Here is a 23,458-nt window from a genome sequence, read left to right on the forward strand (position 1 = left end):
CCATAAGTCACCTGGGTGGTGGTTGTAGTGGTGATTACTTTTAAGAGGAACTACAACTGGGCAACCATCCTCTATTAACATCAAAGGGAAAAAAATGAAGGGGCCCGACTCTTCGAAAAATGAAAGGTATCGGCCAAAGAAAGACAAGGGCCACGAAGGTCGTGAAAATGAAATACTTCCTAGGCCTCGGAAACCTAATACCGTCGTGGTCGGAAAAGAATAAGAGTTGACCAAGGGAGGTCGGATATAATAGATGAAAGTGAGGAGCCTGGCACAATCAGTCACCTCGGGTTTAAGTGGAACATAGCGGTTAGCCTAATGCCCAGCAATCTCTAACCCTGTTCTGGCACTACAGTCTACGCTATAAATAATTTTATTCACGCTGGGTAAAATGGTAGTTTAGAGGATGGCCCAGAATTTAATTCTCAAATATCTCTGTATCAATCGTGGTTCAAGTTCTCACAACATTGGGTATTATTTCACGTCAAGCTCTAATGTTGATTATGGACAGCCCCATCGCCGACTCCATGGCCATCATCCACCATCACATTTATGTGAAGAAATAAGTAGGGGAAAAATGAGCATGTTTTATCCAAGGCCCCACACCGCTGGCTGCGCAGTAGCGTGTGACTGGGGAATACATGTCCATGTGCGTACCGCCATGTTGCGGGCGCTCCTCAGCTTGACGCGGAGATCGTATGGAATACGCGCTCTAACTTAAATTTCGCACTCATGAAAACATCCACCCTACAAAATTAATGACAGCCTACACCGACTACCGTGTACACACGCAATAAATATACATAGTATGAAGACTGTGGTAATATTAAAATAGATTTCTCTATAGAAACGGAACAATCTACACAAATCCTTTGGATACCCCATAGGTGGCGCACCTAAAAAAAAAAAAAAATACAATAAGAAGACTGAAAAATACACTACTTTGAAAATACACTAGCAGTACCTCGAAAATTATCACGTCGCTCACTTTAATACTGTATAAGGGTCATGTTTGTAACTAATTTGTTCGAACATTGTACGTATCGCAAGAAGGCCAGACTCAAAGGACGAGGATCACGTGACAATCTGTCTCTTGAGAGACCTAGACTCTACAATTTAGCTTTATTGAAAATAAGAAGACATATTCCAAGAGCAGTCTACAACTTAAGTATGATTACATATCGTGAGATAAAAATTGTCTGTCTCTCAGAAGACTGAAGAACACAAGTATTTATAAACTCCTGTACCGATAATAATAATCTTCAATATCAACAAAAAAGGAAACCTGTGAAATAAAATCTTTCTATGAAAGGTAACATAGCTTATGATTCCTCTCTGATAAGTCATTAGGCCTACAGCAAATTTTACTCAATTCTCTGAATACATTGTTTAAAAAGTACATGACTGCAGAAATCATTCTAAAACAATCAGATACATGTTTTATCATTTTCTGAATATGAAATGCCGGCTCTGCGGTGTAGGGGTAGCGTGTCTACTTCTTACCCGGAGGCCCCGGGTTCAATCCCCGGCCAGGTCAGCGATTTGTACCTGGATCTGAGTGCTGGTTCAAGGTCCGCTCAGCCTACGTGATTACAATTACGGAGATATCTGACGGTGAGATAACGGCCGAAAGGATTCGCCGTGCTGACCACATGACACCTCGTAATCTGTAGGCCTTCAGGCTGAGCAGCGGTCCCTTGGTAGGCCATGGCCTTTCGGGCCTTTTGTGCCATGGGATTTGGTTTGGTTTGGATATGAAATAATGTACCTGGATGAGCAGAAGTTAAGTTACTGTACCATTATTGTGTGATTTGGATTTAGGTAAATGCTGCCTGACATTTGTTACACTAGTACTAGTCTTCTGTTGTGTATTTCTTGAAATGAATCTCTAGGGTTAGTCTGAGTTTCTCTGCGTGGTTTAGGGAAAAGTTTTATTTTTACCAATTTGTTTTACGTCGCACCGATACAGATAGGTCTTATCGCGACGATGGGATAGAAAAGGCTTAGGAATGAGAAGGAAGAGCCCGTGGCCTTAATTAAAGTCAGCCCCAGCATTTGCCTGGTGTGAAAATGGGAAACCACGGAAAACCATCTTCAGGGCTGCCGACAGTAGGGTTCGAACCCACTATATCTCGGATGCAAGCTCACAGCTGCGCGGTCCTAACCGCACGGCCAACTTTCCCGGTTAGGCTTAAGTAAGAATGGTATCATTTAAGATGTAAAACCCTCCTCATAATATTATCTTCTTGAATATTACTGCTTTTACAAACTCATTCTGAATTAACATTATCTGAGCACATAAAAATTGAAAGTGCGTTCTAATTTTTCTCTAATATGAGCACCATGATACACACCAGAATGAAAATAGGTGAAACTGAAAGTAAAGCACTTGCAAACAAAAATATTAATATCATAGTGAACAGTTATTTCGATTAGCGGTTTCGACTGCAGACTAGGATTGACAAGACTGTACCGGTAATGAGCTTTATTTAGACTTTATATAGTCAGATCTTACTGGAATAGCGTATTAACAATTGTATTCTTTTATTATAAAGCAAATGGGAAAAATTGGAGAAATGAAGACATACGATACTAATAAATCATTTTCAGATAACTCATAATTTGAAGCAATACCTTACCCTAATATTAAAAGGTTTTATCAAGTTGTATCAATCAAATCTTACGGATTCTAGGCCCAGGTTTATCAAATTTGTAATACCGCAACACAGTTTATGCGAAAAATATGTAGCCTTTTTCAGAACAGCTGTTTAGTTCTAAACAATTATCTCCGATGAATTGGGAAAAGGCAAACAAAAAAGAAGAAGAAGAAGTAGTCTAAATATTCTAAATGTCATGTCCATGCGTTCTCTGAATCAATCACCCTATAACCTGTTTAGTTCTCGATTATGGTAAATTAAAGTTATTTTATAACAGTTCTATTTCTACTCACTTGTGAAAAGATACCAGATCCCTTCCGATAGCAACCTATACAAATGAAGGCTGAACACGAATTCACCCTCGTGAATATCTTCCCATTCTACAGGTAAGGCCTAACTTTAGGCCTAATATTGCCGAAACTACTGTAATATATCAGCTCCCACATTCCTTGAAAATATTTGACAATATATTAACACTCCGTCACATATAATACTAAAACAGATCCACTAACAGGCATGATTCAAATGAAATCGAAAACATGCAAGGGTCTGTAAACATTACAACGTGCTAGTCATCCATTCGAAGCTGAAGCGCCCGCAACATGGTGATGCGCGAAAGTGTTCAATATTCCGCATAGCATCAGCGCGCTCTGTGAGTCTAGATAAGTAATATTAAAGTCTTTGGTTTTATCAAATACGAAAGAAAATGTGTTCATAACAGATCAGTGTTTATTGATTTTAGTATACTGTGTCTTGTGACAACTAGATGAAAATATAGTGGCACATTTGTAAATAAACGTTTTCTCCCTGTTCCTGTATCTGATCCTTTCAGCGAATACTACGTAACAAAAGTTAAAGAGAGTACAATTCCCGATCGTATGTTTTCTACTAGACATTATACTGTATAGGCTTTTGGGCTTATGTCGTGTCAAGAAAATAAGGTGAAATTCTTTACGTTTCGCAGAAGAAATGTCGAGTGTCCAACGAGAAACGTAACGTGTTACGTACACATGTTATGAATCTCTTAGACTGATTCTGATGGTTCGGTCACCTTCCACTTCGAACGCTAGCGCTGTGCCACGTCCTGGGAGCCATCTGGTGGCGAATTAACGTACTATTTCCACTTCCATTATAACGTCTAAATTTAAAGAGTCATTGTTTAAGAAGCCTTTCTCGCGGACAGTCGAGATTTCTTTTGATGACACTGAGCACAGTTCTCTGCAAAACGTAAAGAATTTCACCTTATTTTCTTGACACGGCATAAGCCCAAAGGCCTATACAGTATCATGTCTATAAGTACGGGCCGTGAAACATCAATGGCAATACTGTTTTACCTTGCCGGCTATGATAACAGAGATGGGTATTAATGAATTTAGACTTTTGTTGCTTAGTCCCTATGAACGCCGAGTATCGTTAATACCTTCAATTTTGTAAAATGGATGGTGGTGGTTCTTGTCGGGATCGTCTTAAGGTCGAACACCACGTTGTCATCAGCACAAGGAAAATTGTATGGACGACTATCAGAATGATTAAAAATCACGAACGCATGAAGAATAAAAACAAGAGGAAGTCATTAAACGAGCCCCTTTCCAGTAGATGCCCCAATATCACAGACAGTACGTTTACATGCAGCATTCAGATCAATCTGAGTACACTTCCCGTATTGAAAACGCCATGTAAACGGGGACTCAGTTCGGATTGAGTCTCAAGGTTGATACGGTAAAATCTGGGATCGTATCGTACTCGGTTCGAATTGAGTTCCATGTAAACGCGGATCGTACTGAAATCGTATTCAAAACTACTGCGCACACACTCCATTTTTGTTCTGACAAAATCATCATCATCAAAGTTCTGTCGAAATAACAAATATAATAGGCCAGTAAATATATTTACCTGTATAAATGATCAGCAATTGCAATCATATTATAAGACGGCCAGCCCTTGCGATTAACAAAATCACGATAATCTTCTGTTGGGGGTAAAATTGGAAAAAAGCGTTCCATCTATTGCACCAATTACATTTGGAATACCACACATACTTTCAAAACTGACAGTTATCTCCTGAGCTTCTATTGCATTTGGCGTTTATAAATTCTAAGAGGTGATATCAATTTTACTACAATTCTCCATCGTTCGTATACGTCGATGTTACCTGGCGGATTCAATGCGATACTCAAATAGTCTATTACATGTAAACGGGGATCGTATTCAATACGGTAAGTGTACTCAAATCGATCTCAGTCCCCATGTAAACGTAGTAATAGTCTGAAGAAAACATATTCTTTCTTTCTGAAAACGGACAAAACACCGCTTGTCAACGTGCGCTCACATGCACTTCGAATTTCCGTCAGCTGCACCCTGTCCTGCTCTGCGACCAACTGCTTCTCAATGTGCAGCACTGTTGTGATTCCAACGATGTGCAGCAGATGGCGTTTGCTTTCATTTTCGGCTACAATCAAAGAAGGCAAAGCTGCACGAGCCCGAGTACGTATTCGAGCTTACACCGTGCAGCGGTAATGTACAATATTTATTCGGTCCTTGGGTTTCGTCCCTTAAGAGGCCACGGCTTGTCCGTGGTCCAACAGCTCTGCACTTAGACCGGCCAACCGAGCAGAGGAAAGGTGGCCACGGCTCTACCGTGGCTCTACGTCTCTGCATTCGGGAGACGGGACAGGGGCACAGGGCTGGACTTCACGCCTGGCCCCACCCGTCGGCTGTCCTGAGAATGGTTTTCCGTGGTTTTCCATTCTCCTGCAGTAAGCCGAATGCCGGGACAGTTCGTAGTGTAGGCCACGGCCGCCCACCCCCTCGCCTTCTCCGCACATCTCCTTCACCGTAACAAATCTCCCGGCCTGAGGGACTACGTAACCGTCTAAGAGGCCCGCCCTCCCCTTCAGGGGAGGAATGAGTAGTAGTAGTAGTAGTAGTAGTAGTAGTAGTAGTAACATTTGCCTTGTTATTGGCAATGCATTTACAGACTGCTGCGGAATTACCGGAGTGCGGCTCAAATATTACAGTTAAGTAAATTAATTGGAAATTGAAATACCGAGTAAATATATTAGGCGTATAGAATAAGTAACAGTTGTTCCAGTCTCAAAATGCGTCATACCTACAATATTGCCTTAAAATCGCGGATTTAGCCGATTATCAGCTGTACAGTATATAGACAGAATTGTTGTGTCTGGAAGTAAAATCTGGACTCTGTCTGACAGAGCAATTATTATTTTACCAGCCTGGATGAAGAAAGTTCTCAGAAAATTAAATGGCCCCTTATTTTATTACGAAGCCTTACGTAATTAAGTACAGACTTGCACGAGTAAGGAAAAATGTGATCGATTCAGAATTGCCGAATAATTCTACGCCGTAATTCGTAAACGTAATCGTAAATTCAGCATCACAGCACCTTCGCATTGCAGGCACAAAAGGATATGATTCATGAGGAATTCTTTAGGCAACGGCCCCGCTTCATCCTGCATTCTGTGAAGCAGGAGTTTTAACAGCTTGTGAAAATAACTGCACTTAGAAACAATTAAAACACGCAAAGGTTATTGTTATACTTCATTAAAAATGGCTTTTACTGCTAAAACAAATTATTTTCATTCTTTCATGGAACTTAGAAGTTGATAATGGTTTAGACGTAGTAACCTTTTTCAAGTTGCTTTACGTCGCACCGACACAGATAAATCTTATGGCGACGAATAGGAAAGGGCTAGGAGTGGGAAACAAGCGACCATGGCCTTAATTAAAGTACGGCCCCAGCATTTGCCTGGCGTGAAAAATTGGAAACCACAGAAAATCATTTTCAGGGCTGCCGACGGTGGGGTTCGAACCCACTTATCTCCGGAATGAAAGCTCACAGTTGCGCCAGCCTAACCGCATGGCCAACTTGCCCGGCACTTAATAACTCAGTTGGCTGTATCACGTAATATTTTTCATATTCACAATGTATGGCTGAGTGGTCAGCGTCTTGAATTCAAGGAATTTTAGTCTTAAATAATTAATACACTTCGCTCGGAGATTGGTATTCGTGATATCCCAAACATTCCTGCAACTTACACATCACACACAACAATATAACCTCCACCAGAGTAATAAGCAGTTCCTTCCTTATAAACGGCTGGTGTCACCCACTCTAATTGGAGGGTCTGCCTCGCAAGGGCTGCAGCAGGCTAGTAAGACACACAATTTCCGTAATTTTCTCACTTTAGGTGTCAGCATTTGCATAATTAAATCTTCAAGATTTAATGCTTGTAAACATAATATTTTTTTCGGTAAGATTTATCCTCTCGACCTCATCACAATTCGTACGCTAACTTTCTGGAGTCCATTTTGTAGTAAACTGGCTCTTTTATAAAAACTTCTTTTAGAACGATATCTAATCGTATACCCTCAAAAGAGCTATTATTACAATCATTTTAAAATACATAACAATCTCCGTGGAGATCAGCTCGTATTAATATTAGATCTATTCCCATCTGAATTACCTGAACTATCTGAACGTTAACTACCTTCAACTAATTGTTGCCGAACAGTTCGTTCGTAGTACCTATTGGCAATTGAAGATGCTGATTAGTAATCACAAGGTAACTCGGTGTCATTTACTACTTGTCACATACGTACACGATTATAAGTACTACAATATGCATTGTTGTAATCGCCAAACGAGTACCGATATTAGAATCTGTACTCGCACGATGGGCCAGTTAGTCGTGCGGTTAGAGGCGCGTGGCTGTGAGCTTGCATCCGGGAGATAGTAGGTTCGAATCCCACTGTCGGCAGCTCTGAATATCTTTAAGTCCGCCTCTGTGGTGTAGTGGTTAGCGTGATTAGCTGCCACCCCCGGAGGCCCGGGTTCGATTCCCGGCTCTGCCACGAAATTTAAAAAAGTGGTACGAGGGCGGGAACGGGGTCCACTCAGCCTCGGGAGGTCAACTGAGTAGAGGTGGGTTCGATTCCCACCTCAGCCATCCAGGAAGTGGTTTTCCGTGGTTTCCCACTTCTCCTCCAGGCGAATGCCGGGATGGTACCTCACTTAAGGCCACGGCCGCTTCCTTCCCTCTTCCTTGCCTATCCCTTCCAATCTTCCCATCCCTCCACAAGGCCCCTGTTCAGCATAGCAGGTGAGGCCGCCTGGGCGAGGTACTGGTCATACTCCCCAGTTGTATCCCCCGACCAAGAGTCTGAAGCTCCAGGACACTGCCCTTGCGGCGGTAGAGGTGGGATCCCTCGCTAAGTACGAGGGAAAAACCGAACCTGGAGGGTAAGCAGATGATGATGATGATGATGACTCGCACGATGCTACATTTACACGTGCAGGTGTCTAATAAGAACTAATCAGGAATGATCATTTATATCAAGAACCCGGTATGGCAACTGACATAAAAATAAGAAGATGGGAATGGGTGGGGCCTGTAGTCGGAATGGACATGTACTGGATTCTCAGAATTGATCTGCGAAGTAAAGTTGGAAGACCAAAACTAGGGTGGCTAGATGGTGTCCAGGTAACCTAAAATTGGCACAAATGGACGGAGAAGGAGAAAGCTAAGATCAAACTACGAGGACCGTAATAACAAAGAAGATGAAAATAGAAGATATACGGGCAAATCGGTTGTGTAGCTCGCTTTCTGGTTTCATGGTTACAAATTCAATTTCCGAAGCAGTTGCGCGAGACCCGTAACAGCAGATTTACTGACACTAACAACACTCTTTCAGAGTAAAATCCTAGCAGTCCACTGTCTCTTAAACATCTATTAAAGGGACGATGTTTATATTCCTTCTTCGTTCTTAGCTTTCTATAGATCACATGCAGTAACGTAATGGTTCGCCTCCCTGTCTTTCAAGTATTTATTAATTCTTTCCAATGTCCAGAACATATTTTCTTTGCTTCTTCCCTTTCTGCTGGAAACCGCCAATCTCGTTAATCCTTTTTATAAACATGGTTGCATCTAAAGCCTCGTTTCTTGTGCTACCCAGCTAAGCCATGTCTTGTTTAACTCTTGATAAACCATCGGTTTTGTATTTTGGGATTTTTTATCGAAATGATCAAGTATTCTCTTTGTTAGATTATCTGGACTCACGAGGACCAAATGGCCATAAAATTCAATCCTCTTTTTCCTCATTCTCACTGAAAGATTTTAAGTTTTCATATAAAGTTGTTTATTATTCCCTTCCCTTTATTTATTTTCATTTTTCTTTGGAGCAATAATTTTTGAATTACTTTCCTTTTCTTTTTGGCAAATCTATGGTTAGGGGTGTGACACTCGCAACAGTAAAATTTGTAATAATTGTTAAGAAATTATAACTTTCAATTTTCACTAACTTTGAAACAATACTTGCTCAATAACCTAAATGATTAAACTGTTTCCTACCACTGATTTAATAACAGTAAAAATGAATTGCACATTGTTACGGGTGTGACAGAAGAAGGACAAGTGAATCTTCCCACTTGAAAGAGACCATGTACTCAAGGTTTTACCAGTTTCGTTATCAGTAGCAGTTAGTCGGCAATGAATAAATCATCTGACAGAGCGAGTTGGCCATATTGTTAGGGTTGCGCAGCTATGAGTTTGCATTCGGGAGACAATGGATTCGAACCACATTTTCGGCAGCCCTGAAGATGGATTTCTGTGGTTTCTCGATTTCACATCAGGGAAATGCTAGGGTCATACCTTAATTAAGGATACGGCCGCTTCATTACCACTCCCAGCTCTTTCTTATAAGACCTACCTGTGTCGGTGCGACGTAAAACAAATTTTAAAGAAAAATCACCTGAAATATTAATCTTGTACGATAACCAGTAGTTACGGGTGTGACATGCACGTCAACTACATGTTATTTTATAGCCAATATAACTTTATATTCAATATATTCTCAAAAGCATTGTTAGAAAGGGTCCTTTCATTAAATGTTATTTGATTGTTTTGTGTTGCCTGTTGTTCAGAACTCTTGGTTGAGGTCACTGATAATTGTGGCTCCCAAGATATTTCACTGGAATACATTCACACTTTACCAGGCCTCTTCAGGTATTTTTAATGAAATGAATCTTTTTCCCTATCCATGACAGGTACGGTATACCAACCTGTTAATGTTTTCAAGAAATACTTTAAGGAACGCCGCAAATTTTTGCGATGGAATAGTATTAATTCGATGGAAAATTAACTATTTCAATTGAAAGAATATTTAACTAGACACATTTTTCTACATATTAAGCTACAGCAAATTGCTGCAATCTAATATTTCATTTTAACACCAAATGCCCTATAATATCCTATGGATTTGCCCACTTTTCTAATTCATAAATTTCTCCTTTCTTTGTTTAAGGCCAAACAATCAAGACATTTCAGTTTTTAGCGGTGTTATAATGATTAACGTCTGCTTTCATTGACACTGATTTTTTGCTGTAAATACTTTTAGTTAATAATTTATAAGCTAGTTACATTTTTGTGGTCTTATTTTGTTTGCTTCTTTATCAAGACCATTAGGCTGAATTAGGGACAATATTACTATTATTATTATTATTATTATTATTATTATTATTATTATTATTATTATTATTATTATTATTATTATTATTATTCATAAGTTAGGTGAGGGGCATGAAAGTTGCGAGAACAATTGCTGGTAAAAACATTTGGAAACAATGGCAGGAGGGTACTGGGAATGTGGACATGGATAGATTAGGAATAAACTCTATGAATGAAGTTCTATGTATAAACGGGCTTCGTTGGTGAGGTCATGTAAGGCAAATGGAGGAAGTTATGTTACCTTGAAGAATAATGGGCTCGGTCATGGAGGTTAAGAGATGTAAAGGAAGACCAAGACGATGATGATTAGACTCAGCTTTAGATGATTTGGAGATAAGCGATGTTGAGCTAAATGTGGCCACAGAGCTAAGTAGAAAGTTGTGGGGGTGGGGCTTAGTTACTTAATAGAAGCTTGCAGACCGAACGCTGAAAGGCATAAGGGTCTACAATGAAGATGTATAATTGTTATTATTATTAGCAGTAGTAGTCTATTATTATTATTACGCGCTCAGGCGACCGTCAGTCCTCTGGAAGCCTCCTTCAGTATTTCCTGGAATGGATCACTGAGTGAGGCCTGGGAGCTTGAGGCATGCCTAAGGACATGCCACGGCCACTCCTTCTATTGCGCTTTCGTCTGGTTTCCCAGTGGGCCATCTGGAACGCTAAACGGAAATAGTCCTTCTCTGGCCGCAGCCCGAAGATTCCAGTACTTCATTAGTAGGGATATAAAAGGAGGGTCACCGCGAACAGCAGTGTGTGTCGGTATCAAAGATTTGGAGTGCTGTTGTTGTCGTTATGTTCTGGATTTGGACAGCAGTAGTGTGGCTGTCTTCAGAGTTGTTGTTGGAATGAGTTAGCAGCAGTAGTGCCGTCGTTATTGTCGTCGCTGAGTGTATTGGAGGAGTACGAAGTAATGTTAAAGTGTGGTCGCAGTTGTTTAGTGGTGCTGTGTCATTGTCCCTCCGAGTAATACGTGCTGAGTAGTTCACTGTTTGGAGTAGCCACGTGAAATGGTTGCGTGAATGACGGATTTCTCTGCAGTCGAGCGAAGGAACAGTCGTCATGCAGACCGTGTGTTCTAACCCGTGTGCGTGCAGCTGTTGTGCGAAGTAACTGAGCGAGCTAAACCAAATGAAATGTGAGCTGGCAATCAAGATTACCGAAGGAATCGTCGTTCCGGGTAAAGACAGCCCAACTGGTAACCTGCTGTAACGACTAAAGGCTTTTGTAAAAATCCACTAATTAGCGAACCGTTTTCATTAATTCTCAAGTAGAATTTCATGTGTGATGTGAGCGTGTGTATGAGTGTGTGCTAATTAGGCTACCTTTCGCTAAATTAGATCTATAAAACAGACAGCGTTTTATTCGTAAATTATAATAATAACAATAATAATAACAATTATTATTATTATTATTATTATTATTATTATTCCGGGGATTCTGTGGAACGCAAGGGTGAAAGAACGTGCGGGCATGAATGGGTGGATATAAAAACGATCAAATTTTACTTAAAAACTTTAAAATTATGAATTTTATTTCTTGCCTTTCTTTTTTTCTTTTTCTTTTCAATTTTTTAAACTTTGCCAAGCAATAACATATAATCAGGTACAAAAGTGAGCTTAATAAACAACGTTACAAACTCCTAGAACAATTAGACAACAACGATTTAACAAAATGAGCTTGAAGCTCCCAAGTTGCAAATTTTACAAGAGCGCCATAGATCCCTTCTATAACTCCTCAAGGAGACTGAGCTCCAAAATACAGTACATTCAAAAAGGAATGACTTTATTTCACATACAAATTTCTCTCTAGAAGACTACTCTCTAATATTTACAAGATTCCAACCTTTCAAAAGCACAATTCAGCTATTACATTAGTTAAGTAACTAACAGTTTCCACTGTCTCACTCGCTCGACAGTCTACATTGCATTAAATAGGAAATGGAATAAGAATATTTTAACAGGGGCAACAAGTGCCCATTCTACATGGCCATTGTAAATAGAAAAGGTTAAAGTTATCGGCCAGAAATCAAAATCAAAACTCTTGCACTCCTTTGAAATACACTTGAAAAATACCTAAAACCCTATTTGGGCTGATGGCCCTAAGTTATAGAGGCTAAGCCTACACTACGGAGGTGATGGAAAGAAAAGGAAAATTTTAAAGTTTACGAAATCCTAGTCACCTCAAGACCAAGTTGAAGGGGTATACAAGAGGCTTCCCACTCTTTATTCCCTAAGTTTAGGCCTTAAACCAGTTTGAAAATTTACATTGCAAGATTACATTAAGAAATAATTCTGAAACCTTCCCCTCGAGTTAGCTTTCAGAGACTATTACAAGATTACAAGATGTTTGCCATTACCTTGAGCTGGATGGCCGTCCGGAGATGGGCGTGGGGCGTCCCCTGACTCCTATATTAACACACACTACTGTTGGACTGGTGCGATCGAAACGATAACATAGCCCAAAAGATCCCAGCTTTTATAGCGGAGAGGAATGTTTCCGATTTCTCTGGGCTGAAGCCCGGACACACCGACAATTCCCATTGGTCAACCAAATAAATATAAAAAATTTCTGATTGGTGGATTAAATATACAAAATTCCATATTGGCTACAATATTAAGTCGACGGGAAGAGAGAGAAGTGCTAGTAACCTTAGAACACCAAAAACAATCTATAAACGATTCAGTTTAGGAACCCTTGACACACAAAATTACTTTGAAAATGATTTCTTCATCCTCGCCTCGGAGGGCGCGCATAAGTTGATAGTAGAGACCTCTGTCGATAAATGTTCAAACTTATTCCGAAATGAGTTCCAATGTTCATGTTATAGATGACCTTTTAAAAGGCGCTTATTTTAAGTGCATGGGGCGGGTGTACTTCCGGTACAATTATTATTATTATTATTATTATTATTATTATTATTATTATTATTATTATTATTATTATTATTATTATTATTATTATAATATCTATTTTTGTGAATAATACGTCTTATCTTCTTGTTGCAGTGACGGACTCGGATAACACACTACCTCGTCAGCTATCCCCAGACGTCCTCTCGGCACTGCAGGGGGTGCGGTTCATCGCTCAGCACATCAAAGACGCGGACCAGGATAACGAGGTAGTATATTTCACAGTTCTCCTCAACTTAGGGTGATGGCTGCCACTGTTCTTCGTATTCCTTCCCTTAACAGGTTACGGTATTAGGATCATTTTTCTGTTGCATAACTTTCAGGATCAACTCTTACATATATTTAGTACGTGTGAAATCTATTTGGTAGATACGGTGTCCGATTTACGCGTGTGTATGGGACATCAGGCGCTGTTAGAACACATCTTTATCTACAAACGGGAAATGCATAGATACAGAAAATTCTGCACGAAATAAGACATTTTGTCTGTGAATTCTCTGTCACTCAGACTTTACTGAAGGCTTTTGCAGTAGGACGAAGAACGTTATATGCATGGCCCATTAGCACCTTTAGACCCGAGGGTACAATATTTTAAAAAAAAATTAGTATACATCTTTACATATGAAAACGAATGACAAATTACAGGAGAATTATAAAAAATATTATAAATAATTATTAAAAATTAACAAATTTACGCTGGTCATAACCATTCATTTACCGAGCGAGTGGCGGCGTGGTTGGAGTCTCGTAGTTACCAAATTGCATTCGGGCGGTAGTGGGTTTGAACTCCACTGTTGGCAGCCATGAATTTGGTTTTCCGTGGTTTCATATTTTCACACCAGGAAAATGCTGGGCCTGTACCTTAATTAAGGCAACGGTTGCTTCCTTTGCGTTCCTAGCCCTTACCTATCCCATCGTCGCTGTAATATCTACCTGTGTCGGTGCGACATAAAGCAAATTTTAAGACGAATAAAAAATAACCGTTAATTTTCCTTAGCTTCTTTGTCTTTATAATGCTTTAATTTTAACTGTAATTACACAACATTTTTAACCATTAAATGGATCATATTGCCTAAGGGTGACACAACTTTACTTCATGAGAATTCTTAAATCAGTTTATATTCTTTTAAAGGCTCAAATACACTCTAATTTTACAGTTTCTGTTAATTGTTAAATGGCTGACGTATTTCACCAGCGTCAAATACCACCGGACCGGACTAAGGCAGGAGGAACCTGCAAAGTTAGACTCAGTAGGCCAGCGTTTCTATCACCTGTGTCTCTCAGCGCGGTCCCAGCAATACCACTACTCGGGTTATGAGACATATTTTGCACAGTTAGTATACTGGACTGTTCTCAGACCTTTGTATATAGCAAAACAAATTCTCTTCATACTCTTACGCTATTAGGGGTTCCAGCATTCGTGTTTCATTTCGTGCAACCCTCGAAGAGCCCCTAATTGAGTCTGGAAATTGTTTCAAGGTTCTGTCTATCAGCCATCAGTACCAAGCGCATCTCAACTGAGAAGCTTTGGAGATAATGAACCACGACATTAGTTTCAACAAGAGAGAAGAGGGACTACAGATTAGTAGAGTTTTGCGACCGTTTCTCGCCACGAGAAAACAGAAAATGGTTGCACTGGGTTTCTCCGTGGAAGTCTTGATGGCATCGTGTGTGTGTGTGTGTGTGTGTGCGTGCAAGAGAGAAATTACTGGCGCCATCACTCAGTCACGTGACTGCTGACGTCATAGCGCGGGAAATTTGAATTTTGGCGGGAGATTTTAATTTTAGCGGGATATTTGAAATTTGGCGCGAAATTTGAATTTGTAAACAAAGCCACGTAACGTGCGTCATTACGTCTTGACAAGGACTACTGCATAGTTGACGAAACGTCGACAAATTCAATATCTTGGAAGATCAAAATTTTTGTGTTTCCGCATACTTGCGTCAGGATCCTCAAATTTCATTTCTCCAATACAATCTTCCTTGGTCAAGTCTTGTTATCTTTCGACCCGACAGTATTAGGTTTGCGAGTCTAGGGAGTCTTTAATTTTTACGTCCTTAATGGCCATTCCCTTTGTAGACCTTCATTCCTCAATGAGTCAGAAAGGGGATGCGTATTTCGTTGAAATTCCCCCTAAAAATACCATCACAATCATCACTTTCTCCGTTATATCTCGTGATCCTCCAACTAGCGCTTTGACGTGGACAGCCTTCAAAGTGTTATTTTCCTTATGCTGATGAGCTAACCGTAAATGATTCGTTCTCAAACACGTGCATTAAGCTATCTCTGTAAACATATAAAGCCGGGCTGAGTGGCTCGGCGGTTTAGGCGCTGGTCTTCTGACTCCAACTTGGCACGTTTGATCCTGGCTCAGTCCGGTGGTATTTGAAGGTGCTCAAATTCGTCAGCCACGTGTCAGTAGATTTACTGGCACCTAAAAGAACTCCTGCGCCACAGAATTCCGGCACCTCGTCGTCTCCAAAAACCGTAAAAGTAGTTAGTGGGATGTAAAGCAAATAACATTATTATTATTAAAAGTATAAAGTATCTAAAGAATGAGTAAAAAAAACGAGAAGAGGAAAGTCACCTCCATACAGGCTAAGTAGGCCGTCCGCGCCAAGTTGGATTGAATGTTTAGACATATGACCGACTACCCTTGTCCCGAGATGTTAACTTGGTACTCATTTTCCGTGTGTGAACTGAGTTAACCATAGTGCCACGTCCCTTTCCGTCAATCTCGTTTGTAAATTTTCTCATTTCCTGACAGGGAATCGAATCTACGTCATTTTAGGTAAATCAAGCATGTCTTTACCGCCTGAGGTAGGTAGTTCCTTAATATTCCAAATGATATCATTACATCAAGCTACGCCGGAGGAATTTAAATGTTGGATACAAATGAGTTTCTTTCGAGTTGAAAGTTAGTTCTATACTATGCTTTTTGAATAGTATTAGGATTGTCTCCGAATACTTGAGATTATCAGTTTTTTAATTTTATGATCTGGAGAGCTGGTTATCCTTGAAAACAAACTGGGATTTTAATTAAAAATTAAACTACGAGGATAGAATTATGTTTGGTTCATATATTAATCTGGTAAATGTTAATCTTAAGGAAGAATTGCAGAGCCCTAGAAGAAAAGTCTGTTTCAGACAAAAATAAAGAGGCAGACGAGAATGAAATATGATACATTTCTATTATGACTTTTGTGACGTCGGAAATTTATGACACTCGTGGTAATTCTCTTTGTGAAACGTTCATAAATCATCCTGTGTATTCTGTTCTCCAAATAGTCCATGTTTCATTTATCAGAACATTTAGATCCAAGTTCACTTTCAGCCTGACCTGCGATGAACAAGGAAAGATAACGTAAACGTTAGGACCGTGGACAGCTGAGAAGTTTTTATTAGGTCGTATATATGAAAGACGGGAAAGGGCTAGGATTGGGAAGGTAGCGGCCGCGGCCTTAATTAAGGTGCAGGCCCAACCCAACATTTGCCTGGTGTGGAAATGAAAAAGATCTTATTCAACAGCCTCCTCTTTATTATGCATTCTGTCTGATAAAATATATGCTAGTGAGGTATCTGTACTGGTCTGTCGTGTATCTGTAATTAGCTGGAACTGGGATGAGTAAGGGAAGGAACTAGGCCTGTATGTTAGATACCCTCTGAACATTTGCTTGGAGTTGATGACTGTGACTGAGTAGCTAAGACAGTAGAAGTCTGGCCTCCTCATCTCATGTTGGTGTGACTCAGTCCGATGGTATATGAGGTAAAGGTTATTCTGCCCGAAGACAGGTCCGAACCTCCGCAGAGGTGTTCCTGAGCCGGAGTTTACGTGCGGTAGGGTGGCCAGTTCCTTTCCGCTCCTCCATTCTCTTACCCCCCACCACACACCAACAGCGCGTGGCAACCCATCCAAGTCCTGACCACGCCCAATGTTGCTTAACTTCGGAGATCTCACGGGATCCGGTGTTTCAACACGGCTACGGCCGTTGGCGATGGTATATGAAGGTCCTGTAATATATTTACCTCATGGGTTCGAAATATTTCCTTAAAATACACAATAATTCACGGTACCAAGTTCGGAATGCGATTTTTTGGTTTGTAATTTTCAGTTTATTATAAGGAGAGCTCTCTTCCAAACATCCTCACCTCTTCCTTACCAGCGTACCCGATTCCAAAATAGCAATACTTTTTTCTACTTTTTTAACGTCGCATTAACACATCGAAGATTTTCGGCGACGGGAGGATGGGAAAGGGGAGGAAGCATGCGTGGCCTTAATTAAGGTACTCACCCAACATTTTCCTGATGTGAAATGCTAGCTCACAGCTGCGCACCTCTAACTGCACGGCTAACTCGCTCGCTCGTAACCAACTACAATAGGGAAACTGACTACTTACATGAATGATTACGACTGAGGTATGTCACAAGTACCAATTGCTCCTCTCCTAAAACTACTACTACTACTACTACTACTACTACTACTACTACTACTACTACTAGTACTGTCGTCTGTTAAACTAAAGCACTAATACAAAGTTTACCTTATTCCCAATCGTCGCTGATGGATGACGTCATCATATCCTGACTTGCAGTCTCGCACACTTAGAGATAATAATAATAATAATAATAATAATAATAATAATAATAATAATAATAATAATAATAATAATAATAATAATAATAATAATAATAATAATTTCGTGTGGCTATTTCTAGCTGAGTGCAGTCCTTGTAAGGCAGACCGTCCGATGAGGACGAGTGGCATCTGCCATGTGTAGGTAACTGCATGCTATTGTGGTGGAGGATAGTGTTATGTGTGCTGTGTGAGTTGCAGGGATGTTGGGGACAGGACAAGCATCCAGCCTCCGGGCCACTGGAATTAACCAATAAAGGTTAAAATCCCCGACCAGGCCGGCAATCGAACCCGGGACACTCTGATCCGAAGGCCAGTACACTGACCATTCAGCCAATGATTCGGACGCTTAGAGATGAGCTTAACCGATATTTCAGAATTCGGTGACAGGCGTATCTGTGACACAAATATATCTGTGACTTTTATCTGTGACTCAGTCACAGAAAGCACGAGTGTATTATTATCGTCACGGTCACACTTCGGTCTCGGGCGGCAGTATGGAAATACTTCTAGTTGATATGGTGACAAAGTCGGGTAGTTTTTTCGGAAGATTCGGGACATTAGAAGTGGGGAAAAATAATATTCACATTTATAATAGTTTTAATAATGCATACGGAAAAGGTTGTTAACATGATGCGCAATAAATTAACAAGCAGAATGTGATTACCCGTGTCGTGTCTCCGGGATACCAATTATTTACAATACATAATGTAGGTTTAAAAATAAAAAAATAAAAAAATAAATGTATGAACTTAATACAAAGATTCCTACCATATACAGGGCTATTCAGAAAAGTAGACCACCTCAAATAACTCGTGAACAGTTAAAGATATTGACATTTTGTTTTCACTTTCAGTAATGGTACCAATAATAATCGGCCTTAAAGTACTGTGTCATGGCGTTAATATTTTCTGGGATCATGGTAATAACTTCACTTTTTTTAAACGGAACCATATAGCCTTACATCTAGAAACATTACAAATTCAGCACCGCCATTAGTTTGAAAATCGGACAAGTACTTCTCGAAAAGATATGGTGTATTCAAACATGCGTCATTGCTAGCTGAGAACTAATCTGTTCGATTCACGCTACATGAGCTAGCTATTGACATATGGAGTTGCTAGACAGGTATTCTCTCTACTGTGCTCGTAAATACACTATGATAAAATGTATAATTTAACACCTTTATATCGCCGTAGGTAACTGGTAAATGGAAAACGGATATAGACCTTGAGCTACAGCGGATAACGTAGACTAGCGAACGTCATCCAAGTACTCAACTTAAACGATATTTTGTCACGGATACATCCGTGACAGAAAAATATCGGTGACAAGTAACAGGCTGTAATTTATCGACCATCTCTGCGCACGCTACGTGCGTTGTGCTTTTATTGTCTCGTCAGCTGTGCCTATGTCTTGTACCGCCCGATCGCTTGTTGACAGAGTGTTTATTTATTAACGATCATTCATAATATAGGTCCTAATTTTGAGACGACCAATACGAATATGGTGCAGGCACGACAAATGGAATGGTACAGGTTCACAACTGTAATTCGCGCATACAAATCACGTGTATCTGAAATACTCGTATGATGTACCTACTTAAATAAGGAAGAAGATGCGGACAATAATATAAATTTCCAACACAGTTACCCATATTTTCATTGAATAATTGAGATTAACTGATTGTATGATTGATTGATTGATTGATTGATTGATTGATTGTTGATCGACCGATTGCTTGCTTATGTGATCGATGGAGTTATTGATTGATTTAATGATTGATTGACCTATTGATTGATTGTTGATCGACCGATTGCTTGCTTATGTGATCGATGGAGTTATTGATTGATTTAATGATTGATTGACCTATTCATTGATTGATTGATTGTTGATCGACCGATTGCTTGCTTATGTGATCAATGGAGTTATTGATTGATTTAATGATTGATTGACCTATTGATTGATTGATTGTTGATCGACCGATTGCTTGCTTATGTGATGGATGGAGTTATTGATTGATTGATTTAATGATTGATTGATTGATTGATTGATTGTTGATCGACCGATTGCTTGCTTATGTGATCGATGGAGTTATTGATTGATTTAATGATTGATTGACCTATTGATTGATTAATTGATTGAATGATTGATTGATTGATTGATCGATTGATTGATTGATTGATTGATTGATTGATTGATCGATTGATTGTTGATCGTCCGATTGCTTGCTCACGTGATCGATGGAGTTATTGATTGATTGATTGATTGATTGATTGATTGATTGATTGATTGATTGATTGATTGATTGATTGATTGAAAGACGAAAGCATGAATGCGATTTTCGTCAACATCTTCTTGATCCTCACTTGAGGAGTATCTGTTTAAAAGGCACTATTTCCATCATAAGAAAGTTGCGAGAAAAAAAGCATAAAACGTAGAATAAAAGTCGTATGGAACACATTTTAAGAAACATCGTGTTTTGGTCTGGGTTGCTCATGGCGTTCGATAGCATTCAATTACTGCGATGCATATGGAAGAAATACTAATTTTTATTTTGAAGTGGAAATAGTACGTTTTGAACAGACACTCATCACTTTCAAATATACATTACTTTGTGACTTATAAGGACCAGGCGCGCCGACTTCGGGTAATTATTGGGGGGGGGGCGGGGGCATGAATAACACGAACACAGGCTTGTGAAGTGAGGAACAACTCTATTAATGCAAACATTCCTATATATTAAGAATATTCACAAACAGAAAAAACGGAACAATAATAGAGCTTGTTTCTCAAATGTAGTTTTGAACGAGTCTAATGTACAGGGTTTTCAATGATATTCACAAATAAACAGAAAAAAAATTGAACTTGATTCATAAATAAATATTTTTTAATGAATGTAATATGTGCGAAGCTATCAAAAAATCACAAGTACAAAACATAGAACTTGTTCACAAATGCATTTTCTGAATACATGTCCTATTACTGTATGTTGTTCCTTTCATGATAATAGCTCTAGCACGAGATGTATCGTCTGAACAGTCTCCATTGGGAAATGTAGTTCTTTGAAGGAATGCCCGCTTTCTGATCTCATTGCTTGAAACAAAATCTTTTACTTAAACCATTGGGGAGAGCTCACCGGACTTTGGGTATAACTCCATCGGCGCAGCTCAACCCATCCCGTAGCAGACCTCAGAGACCAATGGCGGGACTTCCTTTTTAAATCTTCTTACGCTGTAGTTCTCGACTCGGGCCTCCAAAGACTCCACGTTTTTGGCTGTCAGCACTAGAAGGCCTTGACTCAAGGATGTGCGCTCCACTCGGAAGTAGTACAGTGGGCAATAGTACTGTAACTAGACTCTCAGCCGAAGAACCGTGTTCACCAGTCACGTGTCTAAAACTTTGAGTCCTTGGGGTGACATTTACATTTTATAATACGTCATATGTCTTTCAGAGACCCCTGCTGCGAAACAGCCCTTGAATATTTCTTCTTCAGGATATCTCGTACATTGGTGTGAAGCAAGTTCCTCTCACTTCATTTAGACCGCAAATAGCTTCCTACTACTATCGTATGCTTTATCGAACTTTCGTGGCCGTCATCCTGAACGGCCTCTTAACACTACAGCTGTTGTTTTACCGTCAGTACGTGCCTCGTGTAGTGCTGTCGCAGGTGCACTAAGTCGCGAACTCATCCCCACTACAGATTATTTTCATACCAGTGCCGAGATGAACAGCAGGGGCCACATGTGGAGTAGGATAGTCACGTTATTGACCCACAATAACATGAGAGGTTATTAGCTATTGCCTGTAATAACATTCGGCTCATACTCTCCTCATACGCACTGTTCTGAGATGCCAAGTTCCAATACCGGGACTGTTTAACATGGCAGTGTAGGTGTTAGCAAACCAGTTTTACCACTCTGTTGGTCGTGATTTTCTGTCACTAATTTAGGAATGGTTTAAGGGTTCTAAAACAGATGCACTCTGCTTCAATAACGCAACCAAGGATTGAAGTGGGTTACGATTTCATTCCCAGGTAAACTAGAAGTCCATTTCCATGATCTACTCACCTCATCTCAGAGCGAATTTCGGGATGATACTTAAAATATAGTCCACGATGGCAAATTTGAAGTTCTAGTACCATTTAACCTTTTCAAACCTGAATAATTTCCGACAAAGAAAGAATATATGCTAAAATTGGTCTCCCGAATGTCCTTAAAATGAAAACAGTCCTTCAAAAGAGAGAGAAAAAATCATGACATTTAAAAAACTGCATTTTCTTAACAGGTAGTTAACAAAAATGATTATTTACGATGCAAGTTCGCAGAGTTTCTTTTTGATCATAAAGTGATGATTGAGAAACGAGGCGAAAGCGATGGCTATGATTACGACATGCGCTGTCACGTTAAGGTGAAGCTTTCTTTACTTCAATAATAATAATAATAATAATAATAATAATGACGTGCGTTTATTGTCTGTAGGACAAACCCTCCTAAGAGGGTGAGCGGCTTCCACAGTTTATAGGAAACTGCGTTTTGTTGTGATGGAGAATAGTGTTGGGTGTGGTGTACGAGTTCAGGATAGCGCAAACACCCAGTCCTCGAACCAAGGGAATTATACGCTTAAGACTAAAATCCCTCGACGCGGGTGAGAATCGAACCCGAGCCCCGAGTATCGAAGGCCAAGAGGCTGACCACTAGAGTGCATGACGAAGTTCGGCTCCTTCGCTGGCCGGTCAGCCTCACGGTCCTCGGTTCAAAGTGTCTTGGGTTTGATTCCGGCCCGGCTTGAGGAATTTATTCGAGTCTCGTTCATTCTTCTAGCTCGGGGGCTGGGTGTTTGTCTCAATACATATCTCTTCATACTCGCATATACATTCGCATATACAGGGTGGAAGGTAACGGGTATGGCCGCAATGCGTACGATTATTCCCCACGATTCATGGACTAAAACAATGTATGGCACTTGTCTTGGATAAAGTACCATTAAGTCGGAAAATAAGTGAAATATTTGCAGCGGTCATCCGTGCTCATGACTTGGAATGAGAAGCAAATGGCTGTACATGTCGGTCTACTTGTCGTAAATGCATGCATTTAGCTGGAAATAAGAATTATTATTATTATTATTATTATTATTATTATTATTATTATTATTATTATTATTATTATTATTATTATTATTATTATTATTATTATTATTATTATTATTATTATTATTATTATTATTATTATTACGGAAACATCATGGAATGCAGAGGTGTAAGAAGGTGCCGGGGTGAATGGGTTGACAAGGAAATGACTAGAGCATAAGTTGAGGCACTAAATTTTGAAATTTTGAGGCACTAAATTTTGAAATTTTATTTCTTTCCTCTCTTTTTTCACTTCAAAATTTGATAGATAGAAAATCTGAATAAACAACAACAAATGAGCTCGTCAGCTCCCACAACAACAATGTCCAACAAAGTCCAAAATCAGGTATGAAATTAGAGAGACTTACCAACAAGGTAATATACAAGGTGATGAACATTGTAGCCCTGATCAGGTACACTACTTATAAGAGCATGTTTGCTCCACTAATTTACATAGCCTAGGAGTCTGAGCCTCTCAGAGGTACAAGTTTCTTGACACAACATTATAGTCACTTTTACTCAACAATTTGTTACACATTGGTCTATAAACGATTACAAAATAAACAGGGGCTATGAGTGCCCATTCTAAATGGCCTTAATATA

At 39.7% G+C, this 23,458-nt stretch overlaps 1 protein-coding gene across 2 annotated transcripts in view; it reads left to right on the forward strand.

The window, feature by feature from the left end:
• The window catches only part of nAChRbeta2 (nicotinic acetylcholine receptor beta2), a 483,898-nt gene that overhangs the window by 199,739 nt on the left and 260,701 nt on the right, over positions 1 to 23,458 (forward strand). For both annotated transcript variants that reach the window (XM_067149851.2, XM_067149834.2), the window contains exon 10: positions 13,189 to 13,301. In XM_067149851.2, the coding sequence (XP_067005952.1) occupies positions 13,189 to 13,301 (113 nt within the window). The remainder of the gene's footprint in view (positions 1 to 13,188; positions 13,302 to 23,458) is intronic.

This window comes from Anabrus simplex, chromosome 1 (genome assembly GCF_040414725.1).
Source record: "Anabrus simplex isolate iqAnaSimp1 chromosome 1, ASM4041472v1, whole genome shotgun sequence".
Taxonomy (NCBI): Eukaryota; Metazoa; Arthropoda; class Insecta; order Orthoptera; family Tettigoniidae; genus Anabrus; species Anabrus simplex.